Source organism: Syngnathus leptorhynchus, chromosome 18 (assembly GCF_054491065.1).
Source record: "Syngnathus leptorhynchus isolate UIUO chromosome 18, UIUO_Slep, whole genome shotgun sequence".
Classification (NCBI taxonomy): domain Eukaryota; kingdom Metazoa; phylum Chordata; class Actinopteri; order Syngnathiformes; family Syngnathidae; genus Syngnathus; species Syngnathus leptorhynchus.
The window spans coordinates 575,621-599,614 of record NC_141212.1 but is presented as its reverse complement, the minus strand read 5'-3'; the positions used below and the strand labels follow the sequence as shown (position 1 = coordinate 599,614).

At 51.3% G+C, this 23,994-nt stretch overlaps 2 protein-coding genes across 2 annotated transcripts; both read left to right on the top strand.

Annotated features, from left to right (window-relative positions):
* On the top strand, window positions 1–7,800 carry LOC147042057 (steroid hormone receptor ERR2-like). Its single transcript, XM_085937330.1, has 7 exons — window positions 1–119; window positions 2,208–2,629; window positions 3,192–3,308; window positions 3,993–4,097; window positions 4,172–4,333; window positions 5,426–5,695; window positions 6,914–7,800. The coding sequence occupies exons 1-7, from the start codon at window positions 70–72 to the stop codon at window positions 7,156–7,158; spliced, it is 1,371 nt and encodes a 456-aa protein (XP_085793456.1). The 5' UTR covers window positions 1–69; the 3' UTR covers window positions 7,159–7,800.
* A 4,688-nt stretch (window positions 7,801–12,488) lies between these two features.
* ylpm1 (YLP motif containing 1) lies at window positions 12,489–23,574 on the top strand. Its single transcript, XM_085937024.1, has 21 exons — window positions 12,489–13,342; window positions 13,483–13,698; window positions 13,778–13,966; window positions 14,161–15,143; window positions 15,244–17,922; window positions 18,000–18,120; window positions 18,180–18,288; window positions 18,348–18,428; window positions 18,518–18,692; window positions 18,845–19,032; window positions 19,098–19,234; window positions 19,315–19,377; window positions 19,471–19,590; window positions 19,854–20,030; window positions 20,109–20,192; window positions 20,262–20,345; window positions 20,406–20,480; window positions 22,189–22,240; window positions 22,619–22,746; window positions 22,881–23,067; window positions 23,346–23,574. The coding sequence occupies exons 1-20, from the start codon at window positions 12,818–12,820 to the stop codon at window positions 23,025–23,027; spliced, it is 6,333 nt and encodes a 2,110-aa protein (XP_085793150.1). The 5' UTR covers window positions 12,489–12,817; the 3' UTR covers window positions 23,028–23,067; window positions 23,346–23,574.
* The last annotated feature ends 420 nt before the right edge of the window (window positions 23,575–23,994 follow it).

Here is a 23,994-nt window from a genome sequence, read left to right as displayed (position 1 = left end):
TTTTTTTTTTGCTTTTGCTTTTTTTAGTCCTGGTCCTCCTGCAACATCAGGAATGCTTCACGCGGACTGATGGACCTTTCTGAAGTGTGCATCGCCGACCCGCTCTGCTACCATAACCAGTAGGTGCATCTTTGACTCCAAGTCAAGTCTCGAGCAAGTGCCTTGCAGGACGGGACGGCTCCCGCTCTGTTCCAGGTGGAAAGTAGAGAAGTTCCTTCCTTTAATGAGCCAAAAGCCTCAAAACAATAACTGCAATTCTATCAAACATTCAATGTCATCCGTAAAAAAAAAAAATTATACTTTATACTCTGTCGATGTGTATATATATATATATGTCTGTTTGTATATACATATACATATTATACGTTTTTAATGCAGTTAAAATCGGTCAATCATCTTAATTTGAAGAAGGAATGGCTTCACTTTGGATTTTGTTCTGTTTTTATTCCTAACTTGTGGTTGCCCGTCCCAAGGCAGCAAAATGCAGCACGAGTTGCCCGATGCGCTCGAAACGCTGCGCCTCCACGCCGGCCGGGTGTCCATTTCAGCCGGGACAGGAAGTGGACGACAACAAATGAAACTTGAATTGCGGTCCGACGTAGGCGTTTTTGGGTCAGAGCGCCCAAAAAAAAACAAAGCATCCCATGTCAAAATTCTGCTCCAAAATTGGCCCCCCTGACAACATTTGAATTCTCGAGTGCAAATTTCATATCTCAGTCAACATTTTGATGGTTCCATTTTTTTTTATGCGCAGACAGAAAATGAAAACATGCTGCAGCATCAGTCCCTCGTATTTTGTAAACGCAAAACCTGTCAAAGTTTTCTTTTGACGATGATGCCGTAAAATCCTGCGTCCTTTTTTTTTTTCTACAAAAATGTCCTGACATTTCCAGAATCTTTTGCAACACACACTAATGACATCTTTAAAAAGAATCATTTCCACATCATTTGAAAGTCCAGCAAAATGTTCTTTTCTAATATTAATTGACATTAAAAAGGAAGCGACTCACCCCAATTTGCCGCTCAGTGACTTTTTTTGTTTTGTTGATCAGCACGGATTTTTTGCAAACTTCCTTCTTTTTGCTTTAAATTCCAAAAGTAGCTTGTGATGACTTTTGAATGGTATATCTATTCCATTTCAGCGCAAAAAGACTCCCACATCCATCCAATGGAGCACATGTGCTGGCACACTGAGCCGCTTTCTAATTTTAGCGGCTCCCTCCTCGCCTTGTGTATAGTTGCGCACACACCGACAATTCAAATTTGCCACCTCATATTTTGCTGATTTTTGCACGGCCTCAGTCACACCTTAAAGTATCATGTGCAATTTCATTGCAAAGATTTGGAAATAATCTGCCACATCTGACCTTCAACGCGACGGCCGGATCGATTGGCCTGAAACGGGAAGCGCATCGTCATGTTGGATGGTGTGTGTCGGGGTCACCACTCCATTCCTCTACGTCCTTTACATTAATAGTGTTAGCTTGACGCAAAGTTGGAGAGCAAGAAGGACTCTTGACGCGTTACTCGAGTAGCAGTACACACATTCGCGCGATTTTGGTCAAGGGCTAGCTAGCGACGTTGTTCTCAACTTGACAAATTGAATATCGAACTCAACCCGTTTGCCGCAAATCCTTCTTATCATTGACAGAAAATAATCCTCATCAAATCATGTTCAGAATGAAGAAGCAAGTTAGGTGCAGGTACCTTCAAAATTGTATGTGAAATAATTGTTTGCAAGTTTTGTGGCAATAATAATAATAATAGCTCTCCAGTCCAAATAATGCAACTTTATTTTTGTCCTCTTTGGAATTTCTTTCTGAGCAGACGTTTGAAGGTTAAGCTTCCGGCCGGTAATTGAAATGCAAAATAAGACGAGAGCGGATCGATGGCCATCTCTGTTTATTTATGAAATCAATATGCTAACTGTCCCTCACCACTGCGCCCCTCCAATGACAGCTTAAGCCTGCTTCATTCGGGCCGGGTGAGGCGAGGCGAGCGCTCTGTTTGACTTTGCGGGGAGAGCAATTCTCTGGAGGTGCCAGCGTAGTAGATGTCACCCCGCAGGTGCCGAGACCTCATCCATGTGGCAAATCTATGCGTGGCCCTCGCCATCGAAGCGCGCGTGTGTGTGTGTGTTTGCAAATACCTATTTGAAGGTTATTCTTATGAGACGGTTTGATGAATGCGAGTCTTTCTGCGTCCAGGCTGCTGAGTAGAATGCCCTCGGAGGAGCGCCACCTGTCGTCCAGTTGCGGTTCTTACGTGAAAACCGAGCCGTCCAGCCCGTCCTCGTCTCTGGTGGACACGGCCAGCCGCCACAGTCCCAGCGGCAACTCGGACGCCAGCGGAGGCTACGTCAACGCGGGCCGGGGTTGCCACCTTCTGGACTCGCCGCCCATGTTCAACCCGGGCGTGCACGGCATGGGGGTCGGGGGCGGAGCCTGTCTGCGGCGCTACGACGACTGCTCCGGGGGCCTGGCGGACGAGTCGGCCATCAAGTGCGAGTACATGCTCAACGCCATCCCCAAGCGGCTGTGCCTGGTGTGCGGCGACGTGGCCTCGGGCTACCACTACGGCGTGGCCTCCTGCGAGGCCTGCAAAGCCTTCTTCAAAAGGACCATACAAGGTAGCGGCCCGACCCGTACACCTTCTTCTTCGGTGTCGGGTGACGTGAAGCCACCGTTTGAGCGTGGGAAGGGACCGATGAGTGTTGTCGGAGGCCCAGGCGTCCTCTAAATAAAAAAAGAGGACGGCACTTTAATGGAATGGGGCGGGGCAGGGCAAGGCGGGAACCCGGCCTCGCTAAAAGAGGGGGACGAGCGAGCGAGCGAACGCGTGGCATCATAATATATCAACATTTCGAGGGGAAAAATAAACTCCGAATGTCCTCTGAGGAAAGAAAGGTGGACGGACGCGAGAGCTGATTAACTAAGAGGCTACCGTGACAACTTGGTGCTTTTAGAGACACACGTGCACGCGCAAATGTTTTCTTTCAGAACGTTAAAATGATTCAGGCAATGTGACCTCCCTTTTCCAAACGGATGAGCGTCTGCCGTCTTTTTGGAAGTGCTTGACACAAAGTGGTGACTGACTGTGGGATGAGGAAACCGGGGAGGGGGGGGGGCGCCACTTGTGTGTGTGTGTGTGCGTGCACAATGTGGCGCTAATGTCCACCTTTTGCTTGACAGGCAATATCGAGTACAGCTGCCCGGCCACCAACGAGTGCGAGATCACCAAACGGAGACGCAAGTCGTGCCAAGCGTGTCGCTTCATGAAGTGTCTCAAAGTGGGCATGTTGAAAGAAGGTCAGTTTGCGCACGGCAGGTTGTTCCCCTAGGAAGTCCGACCGACCGGCCCAACCCTCTCGCCCCCCCCCCACCCCACGCTGTCTGTCTTTGCTGCCGTATCGATCCGCTAAATGCTTTCTGAACGTCCGACCTCACTTGTTCTCCTCCACCGGGAGAAGCTTGCCCCCGTTTTGCATTTTGCCAAAGAATTTTTGTCGTCTGGCCCAACAACCGCAATTGGGGTAAAAATGGTGCAGCAGCACATCTAGACCGGCAGTACAGCAACACTCACAGGTGTCTCCTCGCCAGCGCATTGCACTTGCCGCCTAATTAAATCTCCACGCAGGTTCCAAAGAAAGAGGAGTATATTTGCCAGCCTTATTGATCAGTGGAAGGCGTCCGATTGCAACGGAGTGTGTGTGTGTGTGGGGATTTAGCTTCAATCTGCCAGGCATAAAATGATGTCAGTGTGTTTGCTGGGAACAAGAAGCTCCCCCGCGGGCGCGCAGCGTAATTAGGTTAGTGGATAGTCGGTGTCAGGAAATTGAAAGAGCATCCTAATCGCCTTCCTTTTGTGTTCCGGGGGAATCAAGAAGGAATTTAGACGAGTTGCTGGGAAATCTCGCAGCACTTGACCGTCTTTAAAGTCTGTTTGCTCGCCGCCGCCGCCACCTGCATGCTCAAATAGAGTTTGTTCCGCAGGCGTCCGCTTGGACCGGGTGAGAGGGGGTCGGCAGAAATACAAACGGAGAATGGACGCCGACAACGGCGGCTACCTCACCGTCCCGCCCCCGGCCAAAAAGCCCCGTAAGTTGAGCCTCGCTAATCGCGGTCGCTTGCAAAACGCCGCTAACGACATTGTCCGTTTTCCGTGCCGTCAGTGACAAAGATCGTGTCGCATCTGTTGGTGGTGGAGCCCGAGAAGATCTACGCCATGCCCGACCCCGGCGTGCCCGACGGCGACATCAAGGCCTTGACCACCTTGTGCGACCTGGCCGATCGCGAGCTGGTGGTCATCATCGGCTGGGCCAAGCACATCCCAGGTAGCGCGCGCAAAGTCCTTATGATCTGCTTCTCGTGAGCACCTCGGGGAAAAGCCCGTCCCATATTCTCAAATCGAATCAATACGTACAGACGTCAACGGAGGCAGATGCTTGGCTGGGAGAGAAGAGGCGGCGGCGGCGGTGGCGGCAGATGCCGCTCATTGATCTGACAAACGGGCTCATTGGCCTGCCTGGCCGCTTTGCTCAATGCTTTTGTGATCCTTCCAAACGGCGCGGCACCAACCCAAACATGTCCGCCGCGCTTCGGTGGAGATAAACTATCAAATCAACAGCAATTGAAGCAACAAAATCTAAAATCGATATTGAAGAGATGGTGTTTGTCTTTGGCCCCTCCGGGGCCCTCTGGTCTCATTATTGCCTCTGTCGCTTTATTAGGCCCATTAGGGCTCTTCGATGGAAAATGATGAATGGAGAGCGAACCCACGTCGCTTTTAGCCGAGCTGAGCTCGGGGCTTCATCGTGCCCGATAGACGTTCAATTACTGCTCCCGTTTGGACGTTGGCTCGTGCATCACACGAGCAGGCTCTCCGGACCCCAATTACAAAGACGGTTATTGAAGAAGAAGAAAAAGACAGCAACAACAACAACTTGGCGCTTCTGAGTCTTTTTTTTTTGTGTCTTGTTTGAGTGAAGCTTTTGGGCTTCCCGCGCATCGATGGCGTGTGATTGCGCTAAATACTCGCTAAGCCTTTTGTTTCCTGCCTTTTGGGGCTCAAGTGTTTGAATTCCTGAGACAGCCTGCGCTACAGTATTTACATCACCCCACCCCTCCCCTGCCCTGCCCGCCAGTCCGTCCGTCCGTCCGTCCTGTCCTGTCCTCCCTCCATCAGCTGTCAGTTTGTCAGATGTCGATGGCCCTTTGGCGTTTGCTGGACTGATTACAATCTGCTAATCAATGACCCCCACCGCAGCCAAGTGCTCATTCTTCTTCTCTGTTTGCCTGCCTGATAAGAAGCATGGCGGCGGGAGTGAAGTGAAGTGAAGTGAAGGCTATTGTGGTGCTTCAGGTGCTTCTTTCCATGGCTCTGATGAGCTCTGTCACATTTTGAACGAGAGATTTTTGGCCTTCAGGCTTCTCCAGCCTGTCGCTGGGCGACCAGATGAGCCTCCTGCAGAGCGCCTGGATGGAGATCCTGGTGCTGAGCATCGTCTTCCGCTCGCTGGCCTGCGACGAGGAGCTGGTCTACGCCGAGGACTACGCGGTGGACGAGGAACGGGCCAGGACCTCGGGCCTGCTGGACCTGCACGTGGCCATCCTGCCCCTGGTGCGGCGCTTCAAGAAGCTGCGCGTGGACAAGGAGGAGTTTGTCACGCTCAAGGCCATCGCGCTGGCCAACTCGGGTCAGTTCATCTTTTTTTTGTGATCGTGGAACGGGCCTACATTCTTGACCCTCTGTGCAAAACCGGTAGTTTGCGACATATCGTTTATTTGATATCTACGCGAGCGATCTGCCCTCCCGTCCGATGCGAGTCGGCGTCCAATTAAAGCAAAGAAAGAAAGCAAATCAACTGAAATTGTGGCCACGCCAGATAAGGCGGGACAAAAAGATGGAGAGGGAAGGGCCGCCTTTTCATGACTCGGCCGCGTCCGTCTCCATAACAGGAGCTGTCACAGATATGTTTAGCATTTCATTAGGAAAACAGGGGCTGTCAATAAAATGCGTTAAGTGGAGCAGAATGGCGAGACGCCGCCACCGCTCGCTCGTATCCACGCTTTGCTTTTCACTCGGCACGATCGATTGCGACGCCGCTGCCGTGGCGGCCTTTTCTCCCGCCTGACTGAGGGACGCAAAAAAAGTGCTGAGCCCGTAGCTTTTTTTCGTGGCCCTCTGCGCTTTTTCTACGTTAGCATTTGAGCCCTTGCTATTTGTGGGGAAGCGCCGGGAACGGGAGACGTGTGAGAACCGAAGCCAGAGTGCAGGGCAGGGGCAGGGGCGGCCTTCAAACCAGCTCCCAGGGGCTTTTCGGGCGGGCTCTCGTGCGTGTGCGACAGCTGTGGAAATTCTCAGCCATTGATTTTGTAATTAGCCGCATATCGACGGCGGGCTGCTGACGGATGACTCTGAAATTGTTTCTTGCATCGGGCGGTCGGGCACGCGCGTGACGGGACGCTTTGCATGTGCGCAGCCCAGTTCATTTCCCAAGATACAAACGCAATTTACACCAAAGGCACGCGAGTGGACTTCATCGGTCACTTAGGAGCCCAATTAGCCTTTTCCTTCGCCCTCGTGTCATTTCCCGTCCATGTTTTCCGCGCTTCATTCCATCTGCCGCGCTCGTCACGCCAAACGCAAGCGCTAACGTAAAGGGGGCCAGCCAGCCAAACCGCCCGCCCGCCCACGGACGCCATCATTCAGCGCAAGCACAATGCCGCTGCCGAATTCATTAGCAAACACTATTTTAGTATTAGCCCAAGAAATAAATCTTGCCGGCCGCTGGTCCCGAGAGAGCGGGCCCGTCTGTCCTCGCAGAGGCATTTATTTAAGGAGCCTCGTTAGCCGCTAACAAGTCAAAGTGGAGACAAATCTTCAAAAGTGTCCCCCCCCACCTCCTCTCCAGACGCCATGCACATCGAGAACCCGGAGGCCGTGCAGAGGCTGCAGGATTCCCTCCACGAGGCCCTGCAGGACTTTGAAGGCTGCCAGCACCCGGAGGACCCCCGGCGGGCGGGCAAGCTGCTCATGACGCTGCCCCTCCTGCGGCAGACGGCCACCAAGGCCGTGCAGCACTTCTACAGCGTCAAGATGCAGGGCAAGGTGCCCATGCACAAACTCTTCCTGGAAATGCTGGAGGCCAAGGCTTGACAGCGAGCAGGGGCCTTTGACGGACAGCGCATGACTATATTGGAAAAAAGCTTGACACGCTGCGGGATGATGACCATTCATATACGTGTCAAAATTGTACAGAAATGAGGCAAGTGCCGTCTTGCTAGCATCTCGAGCTTCACCTTCAAAGCTGCCCTCCAAATGTCCTGACCATGCAGCTGCGGAGCCATTTTGCTTTTCCATTTTCTCTGGGTGGGAATTGCACTGCAGCAGCAGCGGCGGGCGCCACGCCGGACCGCCACGTGCTTGCTTGACGGATTCCTTTGGGAAAGGCTTCACTTTTTTTTTTTTTTGTCTTTTACCAAAATGAAGTCCGCCACTTAAATTCTACACACGGCACTCGGCAACGACACAGCGAGCAAAAGTCAAGTGCTCGACTAAAGTCAAAGGAAAAAGAAAATTGCGTGCGATTGTGTGAGTTTTTCTTTTATTTTTAATATTGGAAACAAAATGGTGTCTTTGTGCAGTGTTGTGTGTAGAATTTGGAAGCCATTTTGGGGGGGAATTTTGGTTGTAACCCAGAATGTGGAAAACAGTGAGCGGGGATGTGCAATAATGTACCGTGTCAAAGCAACTTTTTTTTTTTTTTTTTTTACTGATACCCTGTTTAATGTGACCAGATAGCTCTGCAATAAACACGCCTCCCGTGTTCTGATGTCATGGCAAATGTTCTTCCTCGCTCGCTGGCTCGGTGTAGCGACGGAAATAAAACACCGTCCCCGAGGTGGAGCCCGTGCCCACTTTAATTGCTCCATTTCTGTTGAAGATTTCAACCCGAGCGACAATTAGAATTAATTGGATGTCGAAGAAGAAGCTTTTTGGATGGGAAGGGGCGGTACTTTTTTTTATTGGCTTCCGTCGGTTGGGAAAACGTTATCTGGCACCAGGGCTCGCTTTACCTTGTTCATTAGCGCTACGACGTCTCGGTGTGGTGGGAAAAAAATCAAATAATAATCCTCTTTTGAAAAATATCGCAGCTCGTATTCTCAAACACAATAAGAATAAGAATAAATGACTTGTTTTCATCGTGGTGGCTGACCAATTGATATTGCTCGCTTGACCTTGCGCCGGCTTTTGTGCGGAAGTTCTTTCAACTTGAGCCAAAATGCAGCGGGGGGGGGCTTGGCTGTGTGCTATGGCCTGCCACGAGCCATGTCATTTGTCTTTGTGTGTGGGCAGAGCACGGCAGGGAAGTTTGAAGAGTCGCCATCAAACAGAACTTTAATAAGCCGAGTCCAAACGTTTTGTGGAAAGTTGAATGGAGACGGTGTCGTCGTCGTTGACTCTGCTACCTCGCTAAAAAGAAAAAAATCTACGATCGCACGACAACCTTGCGCCGTCGAGACGGAGTTTGGCGCGGCCAATCCGAGGCGCCTCTGAGAATAGGTTGTAAAGTGTCAGTCACGCGTTGTCGCCGACGATACGGGCGTGAGCGGAGGAGATGGCTAACCATCAATATGCCTCCAGTGGAAATTGAGCAAGGTCATGATTTATGGTGTCCGCATCCACACCAAATACATGCTGAATATACTTTTCCTCCCCATTCCTATCAGCCTCAAGGGCAGGTAAGAGCACCTTGGACAGGAAGTACTTAGTTGAAATGGATTAAAAATGGTCACCCTTCCAGTGGGGTTCATGCATCCAAACAAACCGTGCAAGGATTCTTCTCTGTGAGCAGATTGAAGTCTTGTGCATTTCGGATTTATTGGGCTGATTTATTATGTCTCTCTGCCCGATTTAGTTACTTTAGCGCGGGAAGGAGCCAGACATAATAAACGCATTTGACCGCCACACCATGCATTGTTTACCTACTTCTCCTTGCTCGTTTGTACCTGTGTCTCACTGTAGCGGAAAATCGGGACCTTCGCAAAACAAGAGCGTGACACAGTTTTGCAGCTAAAGAAAGGTAAGTTTCTCATTTGCATCGTAGGGGTTGTTACCAGCGCAGGAGGGGAGGGGGGGAGGGGGGCCTCTGGGATAAGGCTCGCTTCGTCTCATCTCGGCTCCCGAGTCCCCAAGAGACGATGGGAAGCGCCAATATTTTGTGGTGAGACGCTTAAAATACGTAAGAAGATCAGCAAATCATTTTCACAGGCGTCTATGCGCTCTGTGGGAACTACCTCGGGATTGCCGGGATCACTTGCGGACTTAATCTGCCGCGTCTGGCTCATTGCGCGTTTCTATTCGTCGACATACTCGTTGGTGTGTGAGCCTAACTGACAAAAAAATGGAATTGCTTGCTTTTATGAAGGCCCTGAGGTCAAGAGGTCATATTGGTTGCGCTTGTCGTGGAGAAAAAGGCAGAAAGAAACGCGCCAAGGGCAATTTTACGCATTCCCACGTTTGGCGGGCGAGGCAGCGAGCGATATCAAACAAACGTGCGGGAAGGTGGCGCGCGCTTAATTGCACTCCAAGAAACGCCGCCCTCATTTATTTCCTGCCTGTCCGTACAAGTGTGTGGGGGGGGGGATGATCATGGAAAGCCATTCATTTCACGCAGACACAATTTTCATATTTAATGAGCATGACTCGGATACAATTACTGTAATTAGTCAAAGCTCACTTGCTGGCCCGCATTATTAGCGTCTCTTATTAATGATGTTGCACGTGTGGAGCTCGCAGGGTAATTGGGGGCATGTGCGGGAACAAGAGGGGGTGGGCCCTCCGATACACAACAATCTGAAAGTAGATTTGGAGTGGTGCTGAAGGGAATCCAAATGTATGTTTTGATTTGATTTTTTTGACCGCGGGACTAATAACTTCTCTGTCAATCTTGCCACGCGCAGGCAGCTTGAGTTGCTTGAGCCGCTTGCATTTGTACAAAGTGTAAATAAATGTCAAATCCTTCTTAGCGCCGCTGACTGATGACGCCGCAGCGTGTGACATTTGCGAGGCTCCTTAATAAGTGGCAAAAAAATCGGCGCCGGCCAGGGAAGAAAGCAACAAATGTGACCTTCGCTCTTTGATCCAATTAGGAGCAGAGTCACCGCCAAAGAGTTAATGACTTGAGAACACATTAACGTGGGCTAATTAGCGCAATTCAAGCGCATCAAGCCAAAGACAATTTGCTGGGCTTTTATTAAATACGCGCCAAAAGACAACAATTAAGGCAGACTGAGGATTGAGGTCTTGGGGGACGCAGACGCTCGGAGAGCTGAAAGCCACCGAGGTCACATTGAGGAGGCAAAGTCTCCTCCATTGCGCCGTTTTGGTTCACGAGCGCGTCACTTTTCTGACAGTATGTCCAAGTGGGAAGCCCCGCCCCCTTCCCCTCACCTCGACGCTAAACCTCCATGACCCGGCCGGGCCAAGATCAATATGGCGCTTTAAAGAGAGACGATAAATCCTGCCCGGGAGGATTTCCTGAGCGCCGATCAAGTCTCAATACGTGCGGCCGTAGCGTCGGCGGGAAGGCGCCCTGCCTTCGGGGTCGACCCGGGATTTGGAGTTGCGCTGGGATGCGGTCAAGCGGCTCGATGGCCTCCGGCGGTGTGAACCCGCGCCCGGTTGCGTTCACAGCGACGAATGGAGCTCTTTGATTCATCGATTCATATTCCTCTCTGTCCCTCGAGGTCTCTTTTTACAAAGCCCATCATTAATAAAAGCGGACATTCAATTAACGGGCAGATCTTGATGGTCACAGTCTTTTTTAGAACGTCCATGGCCGCAAACACGCTGAGGCGGCACTTTTGAGTGTCATGCGCTCCATCTTATCAGGCCAGCATCACCTCCGCTCCAAACAAAGTCGGATTCAGCCGTTTCGGGTCTTGAACCGGCAGCGGTCGATAGAGGCCTGCGTCGGGCCCGACCGACCCGGAACCGGCCGGGCAGACCATGAAGGCCGCTCGGCCGCCGCCGCCAAGAAGAGGCTTTCAAATGTCATAGCAATGAATCCATGCAGCCATCAAACAATATTCTGGAACCAAAGTCAAGGGAGAACAGGGGAGGAGGGGTGGGGGGGGTGTGGGGGCGAGAGGTGCCGATCAATCCGCATCACTTTTCTCCTCACCGGGTTATGGGAAAATTGATTTGCCAAACAAAGCATTTTGGAAGCAGCGCGTGGACGTGTTGGGGATCCATTAGCCTCCAGTGAGCATTTTGTTTAACATTGGATTTTCATCACAGAGAAAATGCAGTGTCCTCAATACTTTGAGCCGGGGCTTTACCATTTCGGATTTCTTTGTTCTTGTTCCGAAAGCTTTCCCAAAAGTGCTGATCAACGATGGCAGGGGGTCACTTTCAATTAGCCAGAAAATATGAAGCTCTCAACATTGGTTGTCTTTGCTTTTATGGGTTGCAGTGTGCACGGTGGCGGCGGCGGCGGCGGCGGCCTTAAGTGGCGCAAGTGTATCACATTGTGCCCGTCACGCTGTTTTCCAGCTTCCTCTTTGGGATTTCCTCCACACACCATAATGGATCGTCCGGCCTCCGTGACCTTGTCTTATTCACCGAGGGCGTCTTAAGCCAAAGAACCCCAAGAGCGCCGCCGTTCCCCCGTCTTTTAATGTCATGGGTGAAATATGAAGTCATTAGGCGATATTAAAACACTGCTGACAAACTAATTAACGGGGGACATTAAACAGGGCGGCCTTGATTAATCCGCTTTAACGATTTCTTTTTTAAAGTGGCTACGCTCAAAAATGAAGGCGTATTTACTGGTGGTCTTGAGTTAGGAATACAATGTGTATCGGACCTCAAGGGCAAGCTAAAGTCGGTGGTCCTCTTTTTACCTTCAAATCAAGTCTTTGGTCGACAGAGCCAGCCCAATGAATGTTTCTTTCATCTCGTAATGTTTTTGTCATGTTCAACAAACCATTCAAACGCTCACAGAAATTCTAAATCATTTGGTTTGTTTCATTTCTTGGTTGTGTACCTTTATACGCAAGCCCTGATTGCTTCTGAAGATATGATCTTGTAAATGACGCCCTCGCGTGGTCAAAATCCGTATAACACGGTGAAGCGCTCCAAAAGGAAGATTAAACCCGAACAAGCCAGTGTAATTCAACGTATTTGTTCTAGCTTACGTTCTATTGCATGAGCTTTTTGTTTGTTTGTTTGTTTGTTTGTTTGTTTGTTTGTTTGTTTGTTTGTTTGTTTGTTTGTTTTTGGCTTGTGTCTTTTGTGGGTTTCTATTTTCTCCGCTGAATTGGCTTTAGATTTTGTCCAAATAATAAATTACTATTACAATAAAGCAGTTTCACCACACCTTCACGTGTATGAAATTCAAAGTAAATACTCTCAAGTTCCGATGACTGACTGACTGACTGACTGACTGACTGACTCAACGAATGGTATCGATTACCGGAAGTCGTCACACAAAATACGTGACGTCACTTCGTGGTAGGACTGGCGGTCGCTACATTCACAGCCACTCCAACCGACGGATGGAAAAATTAGATATCCTAGAAATAAAAGTACACATTTCCAATTCCAAGTAATAATTTAAGGCGTTACGAGTGCGGGTAAAACGTTTTTTTTTTTTCAACAGGACGTTGTCGGTTTGTATAATACGATGTAGCAGCTCTCGCTTGGCGAGAGCTAGCTAGCCAGCGAGCGTTAGCATTGTGCGTATCGAGGCCCCGGCTGAATGTGAGCACAAAGGCAGCGCCCCCACCGCGCACGCCTGTTTTTCGGAACAATGTATCCTTCGTGGGGGAACTATGGTGCGCCCCAGTCGCAAAACTACTCAGCGCCCGGGCCGCGTAAAGTCCCGGGCGGAGGCCACGCTGGCCCCCCGACGAGTTTCGGCTCTTTACAGGCCCCGTCGAGCGGCTCCATGTTCTCGAGCCTGCAGGAGCAGCACCTCCAGCAGATGCAGCAGCTCCAGATGCTGCACCAGAAACAGCTCCAGAACGTGCTCCATCCGAATAGCGCACCACCGTCCTTTGGTGGGGGACTCTCGGGGGGCTACTCTGCGCCGACTTGGCAGTCGACGGAAGCGCCTCCTTTGGACCGAAGCACCGGGATGCACTCCCACATGAAAGGAGACAACGCTGCGATACAACCGGACCACTCTCAGCCGCCTCCAATTTCTTCATACAAGATTGAACCGAAAGCGGCTCCTCCGCCTGAGACCCCGTCAGTTCAACCGCAGGAAGCCAACGCTGCTCCGGATGCAAAGGCAAAGGACCACCCAGTCGGTAAAGACAAGAACACTTTGCAGGTAAATGTCAACAAATGTCAAGGCACAGTCTAATATGACAAATGCACATGATTCACGGCTGTAGTGTTAACTCTTGGTGTACCACGCGCATGCTCCGACTATTTGTTGTTTGATGGACTTTGGTGTTCATTTTCACACAGGATCAGCAGCAACTGTGGTACAAGCAGCATCTCGAGAATCTGCAGAAGTTAAGGCAAGAGAAAGCCAAGCCCAATCAAAATCACGTCGAGCCCCCCAGCAGCCAAGCCACGCAGCCGCCTCCTCCGTCCGAGCCTCCCAAAGGCGAGGCTCCCAAAGGCGAGCCTCCTCCGCCCCCTCCGAAGGAGGAGCAACCGGCGCCGCCTCCGCCCCCTGAGGTGAGCTTGTGTGGCTTGTGTGGCCTGTGGGCTAGTTCGCCATGCTGAATTCCCATCTTGTGATGTTTTCGCTCGTAAGCCTGACAAAAAGCAAGACCCGGAAGAGGCGGCCCGACTCCAGCAACTCCAGGCCGCGGCGGCTCAGTGGCAGCAGGTTCAGCAGCAGAGGGTCGGCTTACATTATCAGGCTCTAATGCAACAGCACGAAAAGCTTCAGCAAATACTGGAAAAGTATCAGCCACTCATTCAGCAACCTTCAAACCTTGAGGTGGGTGATGAAAGCCAATGGCAGACTTTCTGTGTGACAGGTGAAAGACCATTTACGAATTGTCGGCGTTTCCAAAATGATTCAATTTAGCGACCTTTATGTCTTCCATTGACACTTCAGATTCCAATCTGTTCAAACTTGCCATTAGCTTTTGGCACGGTAATAAAAGCGCGCCCTTAATGTTCCCTTTTCAGTCAATGTCTCCCGAGATGCAGCTGAGGCATTACGAAATGCAAAAGCAGCAGTTCACGCCTCTTTTCCGAGATTGGGAGCTTACCTTCAAGCTGTGGTCCGAGCAGTTCCAAACCTACCCGCACAAAGACCAGCTGCATGACTATGAGAGCCAGTGGAAGCAGTGGCAGGATCAGATGAACGCCACCAACGTCCACATTCAGGAGACCATCGTTGCACTCACTGCCATGGTGCCCTACGCCGCCATGCAGTATAACAATGCAGCCATGGTGCAGTATGGCGCTTACCCGGGACAAGACATGCGAATACCGCCACCTTCCATGACTCAGCCGCCGCCATCCATGACTCAGCCGCCGCCATCCATGACTCAGCCGCCGCCGTCGATGACTCAGCCGCCTCCGCCGATGACTCAGCCGCCGCCGTCGATGACTCATCCGCCGCCATCCATGACTCATCCGCCACCGCCGATGAACCAGCCTCCCCCGCCGATGACCCAACCGCCCCCGCCGATGACCCAGCCGCCCCCGCCGATGACCCAGCCTCCCCCGGCGATGACCCAGCCGCCCCCGCCGATGAACCAGCCGCCCCCGCCGATGAACCAGCCGCCCCCACCGATGAACCAGCCGCCCCCGCCGATGAACCAGCCGCCCCCGCCGATGAACCAGCCGCCCCCGCCGATGACCCAGCCGCCCCCGCCGATGAACCAGCCGCCCCCGCCGATGACCCAGCCGCCCCCGCCGATGACCCAGCCACCGCCTCCACCACCGACCACTCAGCCACAAATAAATCAGCCACCACCAACGCCTCCTGCGGTTGCTGCCAGTACCACATCCCATGGCCCACCTCCGGGGCCTCCGCCGGGCCCTCCGCCGGGCCCTCCGCCGGGCCCTCCGCCGGGCCCTCCGCACACTTCAACTGCTGGAATGGGAGCCAAGTGTCCTGTTAATGTTCCGCCACCAAACTTCAACAGCATTGGGGGCCCAAGGTCAGTAGCTATCATTATTTGTGACCAAGTACAGATGGGCAAATTCCAACTTGAATTTCACTCTAAATGCAATTGTTTTATCGTTTCCACATTGTCTTAGAGAAAACAACATCGGATTCAACCAGCCAGTGACGTTTGACGGACCTCTAAGATTTGGTCAGCGTTTTGATCGTCCCCCTCCGTTTCAGCCACCTCAACAGCACTTTGACGCTCCACCTCGGTTTAACCAAGCCAGGATGCGCTTTAATGGGCCTTCTGGGTTTGATCAGCCCCGCCAGAGCTTTGACGCTTCGCCTGGTTTTCAGAAACCCGCTTCACGTTTTGACGTGCCTCCCAGGTTTGACCAGCCCAAGCAGCGCGTTGACGCTCCTTCCAGATTTGACCAGCCGCCTCCATTCGGCAAGCGCTCTAGATTTGACCAACCCCCTCGACAGGCTTGCCCGCAGCCTCCCGTCGAAGGCCTGCCAGTTCCGCCGCCAAAAAAGGAAGAAGCCCCGTCTCAAGCCCAACAGGGCCCCACGCAACCTGTCAGCGAGGACTCTTCCTTAAAAGCAGTGGAATCGCCTCCAACCGATGAGCAAAACCATCCAAAGAAATGTAGTAATGGCACTGGCGACAAAGACATGATCGATGACTTGGTGGAAAGTGTTGGATTTTTTCTTCCTAGCGAACCAATACCTCAAAACAAAAATGCATGCACCGAGGAAGATGATTCTATGGACATTTGCAACTCCCCCAAACAAGTTGACAGTAATGTAGTAAGCCAGCCTGCTGCTACTCCTGTGGAATCACTGCGAGCCAATTCACCGAATGACCTTCAATTGAACGGCCCGTCAAACAACAGCACCGCTCCCGCCGCCTCCCAAAAACAAGAGGAGGAACAACCGCCTACAGAACCGCAATTAAGGCCGGAACCTGTAGGTCCTTTCCCAAATAGAGGACGAGGGCAGCCCATGCAAGGCAGAGGACCAGGGCAGAGGGGACACGGAGACTTCAGGGGGCAAAACACAGGGCCACCTGTAGGGGAGTCTGATAAAATGCCTCGTGAATTTATGCCTCCCGAGGAAGAATTTTATCAGGCGCAAGAGGACTGTCACTGGCAGGATCCACCTTACGACGAGTTTGGCGAGTCTGAGGAACCACGTGAAGAAATTTGGATGCCAGAGGAGCATCACTTTGGCGCAGAGGAAGAGTATTACGAAGAACCCATGCAGGGACCTCTCAGAGGTAGAGGTGGGCCAATGATGAGAGGACATTTTCCCATGGCCCGAGGAGGACCACCAATGGGCAGAGGAGGGCCACCCATGGGCCGAGGCGGACCCCCGATGGGCCGAGGCGGACCGCCGATGGGCCGAGGCGGACCGCCGATGGGCCGAGGCGGACCCCCGATGGGCCGAGGCGGACCCCCGGTGGGCCGAGGCGGACCCCCGGTGGGCAGAGGTGGGCCGCCTATGGGCAGAGGTGGGCCGCCTATGGGTATGGCAGGACCGGACATTGCTACAGGTCTATCCATGGGCAGAGGCGGGCATATGGGCAGAGGTGGTCCACCCATGGGCAGAGGAGGTCCACCCATGGGGAGAGGAGGTCCGCCCATAGGAAGGGGCTGTCCGCCCATGGGAATGGGAGGTCCGCACATGGGGAGAGGAGGTCCACCCATGGGAAGGGGCGGTCCGCACATGGGGAGGGGAGGTCTGCACATGGGGATGGGGGAACCTATGGACAGTGAATGGGACGAAACGGGGCCAGCTGAGTACCATGAAGAAGAGGAACCTTGTTGGGGGGATGGGGGCCCTTCAATGAGAGGGATGAGACCTCCATTTCCGCCCAACCGCGGCCGTCCACCCCGCGGCCATCCTGGATTCATGCGAGGTCGAGGACTCCCGCCGCACCGAGCCCACGGGCCAGTCGAGGACGAGTCATTTGGCTACGGTAGGGAGTCTGGCGATATGGCCATGGAGCAGTCGGGTGCTTACATGGGCCACGGGGATGGTCCTCATAACTTAATGCACGCAGGTGCAAGAAGGGGCAGGTGGGCACCTCCTCACAAAGTCATGGAACCTGATGAGGAGCCATTTTATCAGGAAGAGATGGAGCCCGATCAGGACTGGCGGCCAACCTACGGCAGGTGTCCTCCAATGCCGCACGAGCTCCTCGAAAGAGGTGGCGAGATGAGGAGGCGACCTATGGGTCGTGGAATGGCAAGAGGCGCCATGAGGCCCGGTATGCCGCACGAAGAGGCGGACGAATACGCTTTTGGTTTCGTCGAGGACTACGGCCGTGAAGAAGATGACCGCCACCGGAGGCCGCCTCACTCCGACGACCCTCGAAACGAAGGCCGGTTCTTCAACCCTGAATGGGACAAAGAGCACTCTCAGCGAGACAGAGAGCATCCACCTCCTCCCCCGGAGCACTATCGGGATGAGCGCTGGCTTGAGGACAGAGAGCGAGACCCCCCGCGTCCCTTTGACGAGTACGACCATAGAAGAGGCGAGATCAGAGTTCGCGACTACACCGAGGAGCCGCCGTACCGGCCGGAAGATCTGCCACGTCCTTCCGAATGGGATCGGCCTTCTAGATTCGAGCCGCCGGCAGAAAGAGCTTTCCCCGCCTATCGTGACGGCAGAGATGAAGCTCCTTTGGAAAGAGCTCCGCTTCCAAATGAACCTGGCGGAAATCTGCCAGAGAGTTCAGGCGACATGCACGGAGGGAATCTGCTGGCTCTTTCCCAGCGGCAGCATGAAATCATCTTAAAGGCTGCCCAGGAATTAAAACGCCTTCGGTAGGTTACGTCCGACTGAGCTCCGGCGCCGTGACAGTCGCTATTGTTCCTCAGCCCGTCTTGCCTTTGGTGATCAGGGAGCAGCAGGAGGTGAAAAGCGATCCTACTTCTCAGCACACGCTTGTCGACACCTTACCTGACCTCCCCGCCGGGATTATGGGTTTGGAGATCCCATCCGATGTCCGAAATGCGCTCAAGGTAAACATTTGAGCACCGAAGCGATTTGTGGACGCCACTCCAATTGTTCCCCTTTGCAGGGCATGAGCTCATCTGTCCAGACGGCCGTATCGCAGTCTTGGGACCCCAATCCCGCCGCGTCTGTGCCCACGGTTATTCCAAAGACTGTGGATTACGCCCACAGACACGGTATAGCAAAGCATCCGTCTTGATTTCACAACAGCCGCAATACGTGTAACATGTTTCAGAACCCGGCACCACTGTGGAGAGGATGGCTTATGGCGAGAGGATTGTGTTGAGGCCCGACCCGGACCGCTGCTATGAAAAAGGTGGGGAGTCTTTTGAGTCTTTGATTCACAAAGGTGAATTCGTTTTTTTTTTTTTTTTTTTTTAACATTTGGACCCATTGTGCTTCCAGAACCTCTTCGAGATCCTTACAGCAGGGAGCCCTATTACGACAGACGACCGGACCCTTACATGGAGCGCCTGGAGTTCAGTCGAGAAAGAGAATTCTACAGAGAAACCCCTCCGCAAGAATATGAACGAGAACGATTCGGGCGGGAACGATACCCCCCGAGAGATCGAGACGATAGGTAGCGCCTCCTCGGCTTCTGCCGCTGCGTCCGCGTTATATTGTTGTTTTTTTAATTCAAGCTCGCTTTTGATGGTTGACGAAAGGTATCGCAGCACGGCTTTGACGTAAAGCAATCGGATCGGAAATCACCTGCCTTTTCCGTCCGCGCAGGCCCCCTCATCGTCCGGGCTACCGGGAACGAGACCTGGACTTTCGAGAGAGGGACCGGAGCGGCAGCCGCGATCGGGAGGAACCTTTCGGGAGGCCGTCCTACGATAGGCCGCCACCCTATGAGCGCACCGGACACGAGCGTGGCGGCGGCGGGCCCGAGCGCTACGCACATACTTCCTCTCCCTTTGGTAAAGCAATGTTAATCTCGCACCTGTTGAGGAGAGCTGGAAATTGTCAAAACGTTGTCCGTTAGACCGAAGAAGCTACCCTGAGGAGCGAGGCCCCCCCTCGGCGACGCCGCAGCCCGCGCCCCCTGTGGAGAAGAAGCCCGAGATCAAGAACGTGGACGATATTCTCAAGCCCCCCGGAAGGCTGACGCGGCCCGAGAGGGTATCTGATGCCACCGCCGTGTCTGTGCTGACTCAGTGGCTGTCTTTTTGGTGCTCATTGCGAAGCCGCTGTCGTGACAGATCGTCGTCATCATGAGAGGACTCCCGGGCAGCGGAAAGAGCCACGTTGCAAAGCTCATACGGGTCAGGAGTGGCTCGCTCGCTCGCTCATTTTGGATTTGGAAATTTGATTTGGGTGGTGACGGGCAAACTTTCTGATCGTTCTTCTACCTTCAGGATAAAGAGGTGGACTGTGGCGGCGCCCCACCAAGAGTTTTGGTTTTAGATGACTACTTCATGACCGAGGTTGAGAAGACAGAGAAAGACCCAGACACGGGCAAAAGGGTCAAAAGAAAGGTGAGGACTCCAAAACAAGTGCATTTCACTCCAGGGTTGAGACTGTTGCGCAAAAATATGTCAAAGGTTATCATACAAGTATGGTTCAACCTCAATTGACACAAGGTGGCGGTAAAGCACTCCTTTTGTCTAAATGAAGACTTCAACAATTTGTATGTCAAGGCACTTGCGTTCACGCGACGCTCAGCTTTTGAAACGGATGGCTCGGCATTGTGATTGATGAAAATTGCAAAGCCTCAACAACAGGACGCCGCCCCCTCCAGGTCCTCGAGTACGAGTACGAGCCGGAGATGGAGGACACCTACCGCGGCAGCATGCTCAAGACTTTCAAGAAGACCCTGGATGATGGCTTTTTCCCTTTCATCATCTTGGACACCATCAATAACCGGGTCGGGCATTTTGATCAGTTCTGGAGCGCTGCCAAAACCAAAGGCTTTGAGGTACGTTGTTTTCTTAGAGCCACAAAAACAAGTCCGTCCTCCCTCCGCTCATGCCCAAAACGCTCGTGTTTTGTCCAGGTCTACATCGCCGAAATCAGCGCCGACGCCCACACTTGCGCAAAGAGAAACACTCACGCGCGCACGCTGAAGGATATCCTGAAGGTCTGAAATGGCAAGTGGCTGAATGGGCCGAGCACAATTGCCTGACGGCTCGTGTCACCCCTCATGCAGATGTCCAACACCTGGGAGTCCACCCCTCGTCACATGGTGCGCTTGGACGTGCGAGCCCTGCTGCAGGACGCCGCCATCGAGGAGGTGAGCTCTCGGCCGCTCCGTTCTACCTTGCCTTCAACTCAAAACGGGGCTCCCCGCCAGGTGGAAATGGAGGACTTCCATCCCGAGGAGGAGCCCAAGGAAGCCAAGAGAGAAGAGGAGGAAGACGGGGATCGGGTAGGACATGAAGCACTCTCTCTCGCATTGGTAGCATCCATACATGTGCACATAAACACAAGTTGTTTCGAACAAAATAAAAATACGGCCGTGCGTCAGAAAAGTTTGAAAGTCGTAATAGCAAAGCATCAGACCAATCAGATTCTGTAGAACCCAATGTAAAGGTTGCGCAACCAATAATTACGACGGCCTCTGTCGTTAGTTTTAAAAAGTCAAAAGCAATTTCACTGGCGTAATTAATGGCGCTAAATGGGTCAGTTGAAGCCAGGGACTTTAAAAGCACTTTACAGAAAGATGAAATCAACTTTTGATCACTTGAATCTAAACACTGACATTTTATTTGTATTTATTTTTTGTATTTCGACTATTTAGTTGTCCTACCAAATCGTGAAATAATCATTCAAAAATACATTTTGAAAACATGAAATACTGTACCTATCTATGATCCTGTCACTTTCTAGAAAGAAACAAGCTGATTATGAATGTTGTTTTGAGTCAGAAACGAGACAAGGGGGACGGACGGGTTAAGACCTCAGCCGAGGCTCAGCCATTGTACTTGTCGCCCCGTTGTAACTTTTCCTACATAGCAGCCTTGCACATGCATATTGCCCACAGAAAGTCATGTTGAGTGTTTGCATTTGGGATGTTTTTACTTTGAAATATTCAACCCTTTTTTAAAAATGCTGGTCAATTTATCTGAGAATGGCATCTTTGAACAGTGCTTTTCAAGGTGCAGCCATAAAATATCACTATTGCATGCCGTTAACTCTTTATTGTTCAATCATCTGCCCAAGACAATTTCCAGTGCTGTGTGCAAATGATCATTTGAAAAATACTTTTAAACATGACAAAACCTGTTGTTGATGTTGTTTTCTCAAAACTGCAAAGTCTGCTTTTAAAATCAGAAATCTGATTTTTTTTTATTTTTTGTACTTAAAACTCATTTTGTTGGTGGCGCGTGTCCGAATGTCCGTGAAACATAAATGTCGGCCACTCAAAATGCGCTTGGAAAAGTTGCTCACTCCAAAATGTTGAAATATTAGTTTAGTTAAATATATCGTTTTAAATACATGTTCATGTATGGCCCTACTCTGTGCCACTCTATTTTCAAAACTTATTTTTAGGCTTTAAAAGGTGAACAAATTCCATCATAAGGTGTGTGGTGTGACTGACCACTCCTGGCAGTTATACAAAGTTTAAAAATTTTATTTGGGGCATTATGTGTCCGTTTTGAAAGGAGTGAGGCAAAATAGCCCCTTTGAAACCTTGTCAATGTTTGTCCACCAATGTTGCCGTTGTGGCCCCCGAGGTCAGTCGGCTGCACCGGAACAAAACTCAGAACTTGTTTACTTGCACAAATGTCAACAATGTCTAGCGTATGCCTCATAATGTGTTTTATTATATTCAATTAATGAGTGACATCAAAGTGACATATATTTTGAAAGTACAAAAAAAGACAAGTCCCATGCAGTATTTGACGTGAGCATGGACTTGTGCGTTAGTGTCAGCAAATTATGATTGATTTATTTTTGATCTGAGTTGATCTTGTTTTGGTGCCATCTGCTATTTTGCAGCCCTTCCACTTGACTCATAAAGGAGTACGGTCTTTTCTTTTGCAGCGGCTAACCCTTTTCTTTCTCTCTCCTGTCTGCCTCGTTTTGCCTTGCCGAGATGTTTAACTTCTGCAGTGTCTCTTTACACAATCCAGGGCTACATTCCAAAAAGCAAATGGGAGATGGACACGTCGGAAGCAAAACTCGGTAAGTTCACTTCGTGTGCGTGATGTAGTGTTTTTATTAAAAAACAACAAAAACGCAATGGCCATCTTGGGCTTTGCTTTTTCCGTAAGCCGTTCTTCGCCAATTGCGGCACCGTTTGCAAAAGACAATTTAGCATGTCTGAAAACGCTCGAGCAGGCAGAGAGTGAAACGAAAAGCGCTAACAACAAAACTTTTCGTCATTTGAGGGAAATCTGCTAACCGACATTTTTATCGGCGACGTGTGGTTACGTCAAAGCAGCAGCTACTCTCGACGACTGTCAGAAGCTCTCCGAGCCGTTTTGCGCTTCAGCGATAAATGCCCGGCCGGCCCGGTTCTTGTCGGCCCTGACCTTGAACAGCAACGGTGCCTTTCTTTAGACAAGCTGGACGGTTTGGGGAGCGGCAGCAAGAGGAAGCGTGACGCCGCTCACACGGCAGGCATGGAGGACTACCTTCAGCTGCCCGACGACTACGCCACCCGCAAGTCTCAGCCCGGGAAGAAAAGGGTAAATGGGACCCGTTTGACCCGCCTCCCTTTTAATCATGCATCCATTTTTTCAAAAGTTGCAAGACACCACTTTACGCTTTTGTTCATTTGATTGTGATGTCACGCTCCATTTTCTTTTCTTTTTTTTTGAAGGTGCGCTGGGCCGATCTGGAAGAGCAAAAAGACGCCGATCGCAAGCGCGCGATCGGCTTTGTGGTGGGCCAAACGGACTGGGAAAAAATTACAGACGATAGCGGGCGCTTTGCACAGAAAGCGCTCAACCGTACAAAATATTTCTGAAGCATCACCACCGTGGCTCTTTTGTTTGTTGGACTTGAAGGTATGTACGGCTTTCTTCCGACTCATCGCGTACGCTCGCTCGTCATGTATTTCAGCCTTTCTGACCAATCGGTAAAAAATGGGCAATTGATTGACGCCCTCCGCCAAAAGGAGGCTGTGATTGACTCTAGGGGAGTTAAGGGGCGCTAAGACATAGTAGACTCCATCCGTCTAACAAGTTCATGTCGGTCATCTCCAAATGAATTCCACCAATAATCGATTCATCACAGTTGACATCACAAAGACTCGGACCGTTCAAAATCTTGTTTTGTTTTGCAGATGTCGGGACGCTAAAACAGGAGACTCTTCAATCAAATATCTTCTTCTCCTTGACCAGGATAGCTTTTTTTTAGCTTTATTTTTAGGTCAGCATTCTGGTAGTTGTGTATTCAAACAGGCCTTTTTGATGTTTTATATCTGTAACCGTTTGTTTATTTGTTTGTTTGTTTGTTTGTTTCTCGGACCATGTACGGAAACAATAAAACTTCACACACTTGGCCAATTTGCAGTCACATCGTTTTTTTTTGTTTTGAAATTCACCCTCGCTGGTTCCAGAAAACGTACATTTTCACTCTCCTGTCCCATTTTCGTAGCGTGTGGTGCTTGATTGATCCTCTTGTTGCAAATGTCTGCTTCCTTTTCCTTAGGTCTTTTTCCCCTCCACGATGCCGCTGACTTGATTATAGCGTGTGATTGTAGGGCACGCTCGTCGACCGGCGTCACGCTTGAACATTGAGCTGGAAAGCAGGAATCTCCCCTTTTTTTTTTTGGGGGGGGGAATGCAGCATTTCCATCCCTAAAAGCCCGAGGAACGTGTTGGAATTTTTCCATGATGTCAGTCTATCATTGGATTCACGTCTGTGGAGACCTAAAGACTTGAGAAGAGACCGAGCAGCTCGGATTCGCCGCGGTGAGTATGGAGGAGAAA